This window comes from Mesitornis unicolor, unplaced genomic scaffold (genome assembly GCF_000695765.1).
Source record: "Mesitornis unicolor isolate BGI_N332 unplaced genomic scaffold, ASM69576v1 scaffold22730, whole genome shotgun sequence".
In the NCBI taxonomy this organism is placed as follows: Eukaryota; Metazoa; Chordata; class Aves; order Mesitornithiformes; family Mesitornithidae; genus Mesitornis; species Mesitornis unicolor.
Window position 1 is genome coordinate 16,900 of NW_010159237.1, and position 11,915 is coordinate 28,814.

Below are 11,915 nucleotides of genomic sequence, written 5' to 3' on the forward strand. Positions count from 1 at the left end.
ACCAGATAGTAACACAGCCTGTAAAATCACACATAAAATACTGAGAAAATATTAAAATAAAAGATACTAACATTAACACTTGCTTCTGTGAAGATAACATCCTGACTGCTTTCTCATTTCTGATACTCGCATCCATACAGGAAGACTGGTGCAAATCCAAACATGATAAATTTTATTTCTCTCAGTGTAGCAGTAGCTACAACATAGCCTAACCCAGTGTGCTGATCGCATAATGGTATTCTTTTTCCCACTCACTGAAATTCCCAGTCAGTCTTGATCGGGATGCAGACAATGCTCCCAAAAGATATAAACCTGGCAACATCTCTATAAAAACTGCCTTGCAGTTGAGGGAGAAAGCAGGAAATCAAAGCACAAAACAAGAGAGAAAAAATCAAATCAAATCAGTAAAGACCTATCTTCAGAGCAAAAGAGGTATGAGGGAAGCCAGAATCCTAACGCAGGAAAACCTTCCAAGAAGCAGAATCACAGCACGTCAAGAACGGCGCTTAGGCAGAGTCCTGAACTGGAGAAAAGGTAACTTACTGAATATTTGGGTAATGCTTCAACTGACTACAAGTGAGACCAACAATAATGTTTCTGGTTTGAAGTTTTTAAAATATAAAAGCGTTGAAATATTTGCTGTTATAGTTGACAGAAAAACAAAGTTTCAGACTGGGGAGGAATGTCGACAGTATGGTCTTGAAACCCTGAAATAAATGGAAGCTGAATGCCTTCTAGACTTTCACTTCAGACAAAAACAAATTTAAAAAATAATAAGGAAATACAACAATTAGAAATGAAAAAAAATTCCTGATTGCTCCCAACCCTTCCCTTTTTCTAAGTTTAGATGGGAAGAAACTGACATCTTTCTTTTATTACTCTTTCTCCTTCAGTCTGGATAGTAGGGAAATCTACACTAACAGCATCTTTAAACTATTCCAATTATGTTCAATGACTTATTTTGAAATACACTAAGACAGGAGTCAGTTAGAGGAAGAGGAGATAACTGCTCTACCATTGCTTCCCCTGGTAGTCCAAGAGTTTTCAAAAGCCACTTTCAGCACATAGATGTTCACTAAATCTTGGCCATGAAGCTTAGCATTTACTCAGTGGCAAAAGCCAGTCCAGACAAATGCACTCCAGTAGGAAAATGATGCTGTGCTCATTCTTTGTCTAGAACAAGTCATCTGGCACCTCCCAACCCCCAGCTTGGGAACAGCTGTGACTGCAGTAGTTGACACACCAAGATTTCTTTGGTGCCACAGACCAGTCTTTTCACAGTCCTCTGAGCTATGTCCTTTACCAGCTGTGGCAATGGAAGAGCACCCTCTGTGCATGCTGTGGTGTGAGAACTTCTGAGCAAGCACATCTGCACAACACGTCCCACAGAAATGAGGATAGAAGTGCTAATTATCCTCCAACAAAGCTGAAATGCTTCTTACTCCCTGGAAACATCTCTAATGTGCACCACATCTTTGCCAAGATCTGCCATCCAGAGCAGCAGCCCCCACAGCTTCTCTGTGGTCAGAGGAGATTCAAGCCCATCCTGAAGAGTGCCAGGGTGCTGCTGGACTCATGACAAGTCATGGTAACTTTCAGCATATGCCAGGAGCTAGTGGGTTTTTGAAAGAAAATGCAGGTCTGTTCTGTGAACATGGCTAACAACAACTACCAGCCCAGAGCACTGAGCAGGTTGAGATGAGAATTAGTTTAAGGCAATTCCCAGCTCTGCTTTTAAGGAAGAATCTGGACAGAGAGGAACACCTGTGTACCAATGTTATTCAGTGCCTCTGGCATGGACCTGCAGAGAGCAGATCTCCAGTGGACAACTGAGAAAAGCCAAACTCCAGCAACAGGTCTTAAAGCAAGCCTCAACACGATGTTCAAATTAAGTTACTGAGTATTTCCCCTTCCCCATGCATATATTACTGACCACCAGCTACTGACTGGTCTGCGTTGCAGTCTCTTAATTCAAAGTACAAGATATACATTTTAATTAAAGGATAGCAAAAAACATTATTACTTAAAAGAAAACTGAGTATGTGTAACACTCATTGACTTAGTGTGTAGCCTAAGCCCTGAAATAGAAAAGCTTCTCTTGCATCATGTAAAATACTGGAGGAAGAGACTAGAATGCGCAGCTTTAACCCTGGATTCTTTCACTCAAGGTGCTCCATATTCAATTTTTACTTAGAGGTGATTTAAAAATTAAAAAAAGAAAAAGTTTAAGTCTGACATATTAAAAGAACAGATCACCGTTTAAAAGACACACGGTTAACATCAGAAAAGTCACACTTGAACAGGCTATTTAAAAAGTTTGTGATTAATTTCTGTTAAGAATAACACAAGTTTATCTTCACTTAAGCCTTTGGGACACTTGTCTATCTAACTGATAGACTTTGGGTCTATCTAACAATAGACCTTAATCAAGATTCATAATGAGTCTTCCAGCAAAATCAAGATCATCCAGATTGTTTATTTCTGATATTTTGTATGTCGGAAGCATTAAAAACTCAGTGACTTTCAAGTATGTGCTGTACTTCACCTTCTACTACCAATGAGCAAATTCGTTAAAAAGAAAAATAACTCACTGGAAAAAACAGGCCAATCAACAAAAGCACCATAAGACTTCCTCTCCCTCCTCACCATTTTATAGGTCACTTCAGTATATCATGGCAGTTTATGCAGTGGCGAGACTCCTGCTACAGCTTTTGCATATGGGAATGCATGCGTCCTGCTAGCGACCAACTGCCTTCACCAAAACCAAACCTACATGTTCAAAGCAGAAAGTTCAAGAACAACCTGTCAGGTTGAGAAAAATGCAGTTGCAAATACTCAACTTTCATGAGCTATATTTTTGCCTACCTTTTATTTGCTTTCCTTTTGTATTCAAGTACTAAAAGAAAAGCTTTACAAGAACATAATCACAGAATCACAGAAAGGCAGGGGTCGGCAGGGTCCTCGAAAGATCATCCAGTCCAACCCCCCTGTCAGAGTAGGATCACCTAGACAAGGTCACACAGGAATGTGTCCAGGCAGGTCTTGAATGTCCCCAGAGAAGGAGACTCCACAGCCTCTCTGGGCAGTCTGTTCAGTGCTCTGGCACCCTCACAGTAAAAAAGTTTTTTCCTTATGTTTAAGTTGAACCACTTGTGTACTGGTGTGTGACCACAATAATAATCAAAATATAAATTAGAAAGTACTTCAGCAGCTTAAAAAAAAAAATCTCATTCCTGAAAAGCTGTATAACAAATGTATACTCTAGATGGCAGCAGAACATTACTCTGCGAAATAGATGACTTGCTTTCAGCACAGAACTCTTAAAAGGGCAGATGCTTAATCAAAGAGGCAAATAAAAATATCTGTATACATGATATGTCAAATGAAAACCAACATGTATATCAGCAAGTGTTTGTAGCAATGATAAAACTAATCTGCTAAGCAAATTTTTGGATTTTAGGTTTAAAGAACAGTTTTACTGTACCAGTAAACAGAAGTTTCAGGATTCTGCACAGTTAGCATGTAAAAATCTCTATCCTATCTCAGGAAAAGCAAGAAGTTACAGTACTGGCACAAAAGCTAGGGAAAATGAGCAATCATATGCTCCAGTGAATTACAACACTAGGTCAAAACATGCTCATCAATTAGTTACATTAAACTTAAGTTGTTTTTACCTGATTCTGTTTGCAAATTTTCTGATATTCGAAAACAATGCAGTTTGCTGAAGTTGCGAGAAAATAACTGCACAGAGCTTGGAGGAAGAATCATACTCCTTAATCTTCCGAAAGTACATTCTGGTGTGACAACTATGTAACATGCAGCATGAGCCTATAAAGAGAAGCATCAATTAAGAACTCAGTGAGACACAAAGAAAGCAAATCTCTTTGTAACAAAATATGCACTGGAACTGCAAAACTCAGGCTAGCACATATATTGGCCTTCTGTAAATCACTTTAATGAAATGATTGACCCATTTTTCACCCCAGATTTTTAACATGTTCCGCTCTGTTTTTATATAACCAATAAATAGAAGTGTTAACATGTAAAGAAACTCAAAGGTGTCAGACCTTGGATCTTCCATTCCATACAGATATCTACTGGGGGTAGGTGGGAAAGATAGGCAGGTTATACTGAGTAGCTTAAAAATAGCAGTATCCTCTTACACAGCTGAACCCACTTGCAAATTCAGATATAACACTGTTTGGAGTTCTGTTCCAAAACATGACTAGCTAGTTTCTGCCTTTATACCTGTGTGAGATCTTCTGCCATTACTGAATACACATACCCGTGTGTATGTTGCCACACAGCAAGTTACATTTGTTAGACTGTTCTCAAAGAGTGCCCCTCCCACCTCAGAAATTATGAACCAGATTAAAAATACAAAACACAGAATATTTTTTAAAAAATTGAAATCATACCTGAAATACTGAATAACCTCAGAGGTTAATTTTAAATTACTATTACATAGAGTACCTCATATTGCATTAACTGGAAAACTAATGATTTATTACATATACCTTGCAGTTCCCACTGCATCTGGTCCTACTTTGCACTTTCATCATATTTCAATAAGAGGTAGCATTAAGTGGACAGATCAATTGCTATCTACACAGCAGACTGTGTATCAGTATGTGAAAAGCTGTGGCTTTCACGAGGATTACTGAAGGGTACCAGCACATTGCACAGGAATTAAATATGCGTCACGTGAATGGAAAAACACAGAAATCAATATTGAAAGCTTAAAAAAACCCCCCAACCTAACCACAAAGCTTAAGAACTTTCTTCAATGAAAGAGGAATAAGAATATTAGAATGGTAAGTATTTGACCTTGCATAATTCATGTGATTTGAAATAAATTCCATTTTCACACAGAAAAAGTAACCGCAGGCTTCTAAGCAGAAATCTATAATGATGAGTCCCTGTTAAATTTAAATTCTACTGTATTTACACTGAGTTTTACTGTGGTTTTGAGAATTTTTCATTTTAAACACTAATGGTGGGGGGAAGTGTAAATGAAGTGTACAAATAAAGTATACTTATGTAAAGTGTTCAGATAAGCATGGGCATATATATATGGTTCTCACAAATACATACCAGGATGCCACACCATTCACATCTCATGCCAGACAGCACCTCAGAAGAGCCACAGGTTTTTTTACAAACTTCGCAACGAGCACTTGAAGAAAGGTTTCCCTCCCTCCAGTGGTGGTGATAAGTAGCCTGGGGGAACACATCACGACTTAGCATTACATGAAACAGAGAAGCATCTACAAAGTAATTTTGAAATCAGCAATTCAGAAAGAGCAACACAGACTAGGACATTAAGTATTTTCTTGCTATAAATATAAGCGTGAACAATATTACATTTCACTTAAAGAAGATTATCAAACTATCAAAAAATTCATCACATAGTGATTTTTCTTCACAGTCCACCAAAACCAATATTCTTTAAAAAAAAACCCCAAAAGATCAATATTATGCATGTATTTAACAGTGAGAAGCTGGGCGGTCTTGCCTCAGACAGACTGCAGGAAGCCTGAGGAACAAGATAATATTTGTCCGAGATGCAATGCAGCCAACAGGTCAACATACAGAACAAGAGTCCCATGCCAGCTTCCACAATGCAAAGTTTTAGAGAAGATGCTTGATGGTTGGTTGGTTGTTTTTTTTTTCTTTTAATTAGGACCTTGTATACATTGCACAGACTTTTTCAGTATGGCTTCAATAAGCATCGTGAATATGTCAGAATTTAAGCTCATCTTGCTATCTGAGATACATTCTGAAGCCACACATTTCCTTTGCCTGCCAATGAGCAACAGAAGTGCTTTGAAAGTTGGCAGCATGAGAAAGTAAAGGCCAGGACTCCTCCCCCTCCTCTGGCCCATGTTTTCACACCAAAAATGTGTGAACGTTTTCTGCTTCAGAGGCATCCGCACTTACGTGGTCCTGATGCCCATCCTGGTGACACTGTCGGCAATCACTGCAAGCAAACAGGATACAGTCTGTGTGCACGTGTAGCTCACAAACTAAAAGCATGAAAACAAGAAAACTTCTTTAAGCTGGAAACCCTGGAGTTTTGCAGCTCCTCCCTCCTTCCCTCTATCCCTTCACTACCATTTCGCACCATACTTTACTTCCTTCATGTTTTTTTCTGTTCTGCAAAGATAGGCAATAAAATAAGTTTATCAGCTTTGTCCTACGTGTTGCTCCATTTCCTTTGTGTTAAACTGATGCTGCAAGTACAAGGAAAGGCTGAGCTAATTTTGCTCATGAGCACTTGCCGTATTTCCTTCAATACAGCAAGCTAAATTTGTAACAACTGTTTGACTTATTACAGCTTTGTCTCAGTTTCACAGGAACTGCTGCCTACTGCCATGTAATCATGCCTGAAAGCCTACTTTAAGTTACTCAAACCAAAAAAAGCTTACTGTTAGAAGCATTAGCAGAAAGTTCTTCTGTATTTTAATACTACCAAGTCTTGAGCGTAAAGTAATGGTCTTCCTGAAGCAACACTCCACTCCTCTTACAAACCCTTTTCCAAATCCTATTGCAGAGCAAGCAGGTACTTCATGAATGGGTTCACTGTTCTACTGGACAGCCCCTCTCCCCAGCCCTGGAGCTGTCAGCACAAGAAAACAAGAGATGAGGTGCGTCCAAGTCCCTGGTTCCAGCGAAACAGGGGGTACTGACACTGAAACAGCAGCCAGGCAGGACCACTGTCTCCCTCATGGTCTCATGGGAGATGCGGCCAAGGTCAGATCAGCCGCCACGTGGCATGCTTGCACCAGCACGGACTTGCTGGTGTTTGCAAAGTGATAGGACACACATTGAAGTCCAAACATGCAAAATGACTGGAGGACGTCATTCTCAGGGAGACTGCAACAGCCAGAAAGGGTGTTTTATTCAGGAAATTAATCCTTTATACTGTCAGATCACGCTCAATGGATTTAGATTTAAACGTGACTGGAGTAAACTGGTATGTTAATCTCAGAGAACATTTGTCCAAGCTACGTCTGCATAGAGTAAATAATAATTTCATTTTCAGGAAGTTAATAATTTTTTCAGTAGTAAGTAGTAATCATTTTTTCAAGTAAGCTTAACATTATCTTCCAAAATACTTGTTAGATACTGTACCTGGAAGAAGTTTTAATGAAGCCTATAAAGTTTTAGGCAAGTTTGGTTTTGGATAAAATACCTTCATTATTTAAAAGCTGACTTGAAGTATCAGATGCGAAAGAAAAGAGAATCTGTAAAAAAACCCAACAGCTAAAACACTATGCTACAAAGGATCAGTCATTTAAAAAACCCCAAAACTAAAATATCCCAATACCTAGCTTCATCACTATGAGAGTTCGGAAAGTTCTCTATGGACCTCATAGATAAAGATGGATGAAGAAGATCCTCCTCTAGCTGCTTTTCAAAGACTTGTGTATACAGGTACTCTTGGGAGGGCATCTGATTTTTCATGGAATAAATGAAAGTAAGAGGCAAGCATAAAATTCTTCAAATATTTTTTTCCGTTCTGCTCAAACAGGTTATTGCTCCAAGCACATCACACAAATCTGAAGACTGTAACCTGAGGATTGGAAGGTGGCAACTGCACATTGGCCACATTATCTGAAACTATCCTGAAAACAGTATTAAATTACATAGAGAATAATACATTATTTTGAAATCACTCTCTGGGCTCCAGAAAAGGTGATCAGCACTAATGCTGCCTTATTCTAACCCTGCAGAAGACCACCACACCAAGGCAAAGCCTCTTTTAACAGGGCTTACTAAGTCAACCACAAGCTTTCACATGCAGCTCCCATGCTGTGTTTTCATGAAGCTCAAGAACTTTTATATCAGGTGAGACACAATCCCTCTGCACACATTTTTCCATATTAATAGATATAACAGGAATATTTTACATTTTTGCTAATTCAGCTACCAGGCAAGCTAGATGCTTTTAGACATCCCCTCACTAATGCTAAAAGTTTCTGTCAACCAAATTACAGCTTCAAGGAATTAAAACAAGCATTGGGTTTTTGATAGTTAATTCTGCTAACACAGGCGCACACAGCCCTTTGCCATACCTTACAATAACACAGAGCAGTTTTTTTCCCTTGGTTTAATTCACACCTGCTGCTTTTAACACCAACTCCAACTCAGAATAAGAAAACGTGTGCACATGAAGGGCAGGAGTGTCACAGGAGTTAAACCCCTAACATAGCTACCCCACTGACAGGGAAGATGAAGCTTTTACTACATAAAGATCAAGTCAAATCAGAGGTCCTAAAACAAGAAGTTTCATCTTTATCAGTCCATACGTAACCTACACAATTCTTTAACTCACAACAGAATGACCATTTTCTGTTCAAGCTAGTAATGAAAATGCTGTGTATTCTTTCATAATTGCCAAAAAAACCAAGTTGGTTAATTTCAGATACATAAACTTGGCAGAAAAACCTTTAAAATGTTAACTGCCTTCCTCCCCAGCAAATTTGCTGCTCCTAGTTGATGCTTAATAAGAAACTTTTTTAAGGGATCCAACACAAAAAATGTTTGGGTTACTCTTTTTCTTCTTTTTCTCTTTCCACTCCTTCTCGGAAAGAAAAGGGAGAGCAACTCTCTCCATCATGAGTACAAATTCAACTGTTACCAGTGAATTCCACAGCAAAAGCGGCTATCAAAAGCAATTAGTGATCGTCAGCAGAATTTGGAGTCCAAATACTGTAATTTTTGCCAATGAAGTGTATGTACTTATGTCATCAGGAGTTAATATACATGCACAATAATTTCTGAGAACAGGTGCCCCACCATGCACCCACACCATTTAGTACTTGCCCGAAAATTTTCAATTTCCTTTCATTTTATTGCAAGATATGAAAAGTCCAAACCAAGTTACTTAAATTACTTTAAAAGTACATAAAGTGATGTATGTCGTTTGCTTAGAAAAGGTAAATTTATCTTAACCCTCTTTTCTATCTTAATTACAGCAAAGATTCCAGGAGAAGTTCATTAAATTTCAGTATCAGAAGAGAACAACATAACCAACAGTAGACTTGTGCTATTAAGCTAGGTCATTAGAAGCAAACAGAAAAAGCAAGAAACTCCAACATTTCTATCTGAAATTAAAAGCTTTACAGCTGAAAACAGTTGATTTCTAAAACAAATTTTGAAATTATGTTTGAAGTGAAAAGGAAGCATCTTGTGCATTTTATGAACCTCAACTGCCCTTTTTAAGGTACATTTTGGAAAAGTATCAGAGAAACAAGTTGTAGACTTATCAGTATTCAGAAAATGGGATAGCAAACAAGTAACACTACACAAAACAAGTAAATTTGTTAATCCATGCAAGGAACACAATTCAGAACCTTCACTGAACTAGGAAAAAAGAAGTCCGGGCATTTGCAATACCTAAATATAACAAGCAATTTCACATGTTTTTCGCTTAAGAATACTTAAATGGAAACATCTGAAAAAACAAATACTGCCTTGCAATGGGTACATTAATACTGTAGAATTAAGAAAGTAAGAATATGAATGCAAAATTTAGAAAGCGTTAACAAAAATAGATCACTAAACTAAAGTTATTTTCAGGTGTTAAGAAGACATAGCTAGCAAAAACCTTTTTTTTTTCAAACTCTGTATGTTTATCTCATGCCACACATGTTCTGAGGTATCTGCAGCTCTTTGACTATCTCACCAATTCATCCAGCGCACATGGTAACTATATTAAGTGACAGATTCCCACTAGTCAAAGGAATATAGTTTAGATTTGTTATGCAATTTACCAGACAAAAGAAGAATCAAAAACACTGCACCACTGACTGACCAAAGGGAAATACTTCCCCTACACATACAGACAGGTAACGGTATTAAAACATAGAATCACAGCATGGTTTGGGTTGGAAGGGACTCTAAAGCTCATCCAGTCCACCCCCTGCCATGGGCAGGGACACCTCCCACCACACCAGGTTGCCCAAAGCCCTGTCCAACCTGGCCTTGAACACTTCCAGGGAGGGGGCATCCACAACTTCCCTGGGCAACCTGTGCCAGTGTCTCACTGCCCTCACAGTAAAGAATTTCTTCCTAATACCTAGTCTAAATCTCCCCTCTTCCAGTTTAAAACCAGCCTCCCCTCATTCTATTGCTACCTGCCCCTGTAAAAAGTCCCTCCCCAGCTTTTCTATAGGACCCCTTAAGGAACTGGAATGCCACAATAAGGTGTCCCTCCAGAGCCTTCTTTTCTCCAGGCAATAATAACAACAACAACAACAACAACAACAACAAAACAATAATAATACGTACGACGTTATCTTTAGCATAATAGCAATTTTGAAAGCATCTCAAATCCCTACAGAATTAGTTCTCCTCAGCAGACTATTTTTTTTAAACAGGTAACAGGTAGCATTCCTTTAAAATACTAAATTCCATTCAACCTCACAACATCAACTGAACAACAACTACTAGACATTCAAGACAGGGGAGACAAGGGAGAATTACAGATTTGCCGCATGTCAAAATCTGTCAAATACTCATGCCAACATGTATTTCAAGCAAAAATTCTGGCGTTTGGGTGATTTCTTTAATTACCGTTTTTTCAGAGAATCCATGTCAGAACACTCAGAGCAGTACTATTTTGACAAAAAATATTTTCAAATATCTTTCCATTGAACGTACCTCATCCTGATTACAAGCAACAGATATCTGAAACCAGTAACACATAAAAGTTATATTCCATTCTATTGTAGAAAGAGAGAGGTTTTAGAAACATGAATACCTGATGATTCCCATATCAAAAGCTTCCACTGGAAACAAAAATAAATTACCTCAAGAGGAAAAGTCTTTCTTTTGCCATAATAGCTTCTCATTTTTTGCACATCTCAGGCATGGGCTCATTGCACACCATCAACACCACAGACTTGCTCAGAGTAAATAGGAGGAAAGATGAAAGAATATACACATTTGACAAAGTCTGTGGTTTATTGAAAGTTATTGATCTATTATTCCCTCATTTAAAGTACACATTTCCACAATCAATGAGTGGATGATAAACCCAAACATCTCTCAAACACAGTAAGCGCATACGTGTGCATGTGTATATACACGCACACCCTCAAGGTATGCAGTGTAAGCAAAGTGTACATTACTGGATAACACACAGCTATACAAGTAGAGTTTTTTAAGTTACCTTCACATCGAAAGGCAGGAGACTCTAGGGACTTTCTGCACACAGTGCAAAACTTTCTTTTGTAATGTCCTGGAGGCCCAAAACAGTGTGCAACTGGAACCTGCCAGTGAAGAATGCATAAGACATCATCAGCCACAGCTTTCAAAGTGCCAGTTACAATTCACAGAGACTGCTTTATTGTACAAGACAGGACAGCAAATACAACAGAAACTTAACAAAGTCTGAGAACAAATATATAAGCAATAAATCAGATTGGATTTTTAAAAATCATACTAAAAATATATCTTTGAAATACTTGATTTTAAATAATTACTTTTTAAAAAGTATTTTTTAACATTATTGGGTTTTAACATGTAATGTATATATTTTAAAGCACTGGTCAGCTTGAATCATAATGCCATGAATACAAAGCTTTCCTTTGGGTTCAGTGCCATGCGTCTTACCTGGAATCGTAGTTCCTCACCTAAGTATTCTTTATTGAATCAAGGATGATTAAAGAGTAACAGTTGTCCATGTACATAAAATAACCTAAAGACACACTCAAGGCAGTTTTTGAAAGCTCAGTGCTGCCACAGTCCAGAACTCTCCACGTGCCTTTCACGTCCCCTCTGAATACAGCCCAGCCAAGGGGCTCATCAGCACAAAGGCTTTCATCTCCCCTTGCCCTCCCAAAGCTTCAAAGCCTGGACGGTATAGAGATGCAGCTCCTGAAGTGCATCCAGACTAAGGTTCCTGC

At 38.4% G+C, this 11,915-nt stretch overlaps 1 protein-coding gene across 1 annotated transcript in view; it reads right to left on the minus strand.

The window, feature by feature from the left end:
• The window catches only part of LOC104541912 (diacylglycerol kinase theta-like), a gene marked incomplete at both ends in the record, with an annotated part of 38,432 nt that overhangs the window by 16,125 nt on the left and 10,392 nt on the right, over positions 1-11,915 (minus strand). Inside the window, 4 exons of the mRNA XM_010186075.1 lie at positions 3,675-3,828; positions 5,095-5,220; positions 5,941-6,026; positions 11,180-11,279. Of these exons, the coding sequence (XP_010184377.1) occupies positions 3,675-3,828; positions 5,095-5,220; positions 5,941-6,026; positions 11,180-11,279 (466 nt within the window). The remainder of the gene's footprint in view (positions 1-3,674; positions 3,829-5,094; positions 5,221-5,940; positions 6,027-11,179; positions 11,280-11,915) is intronic.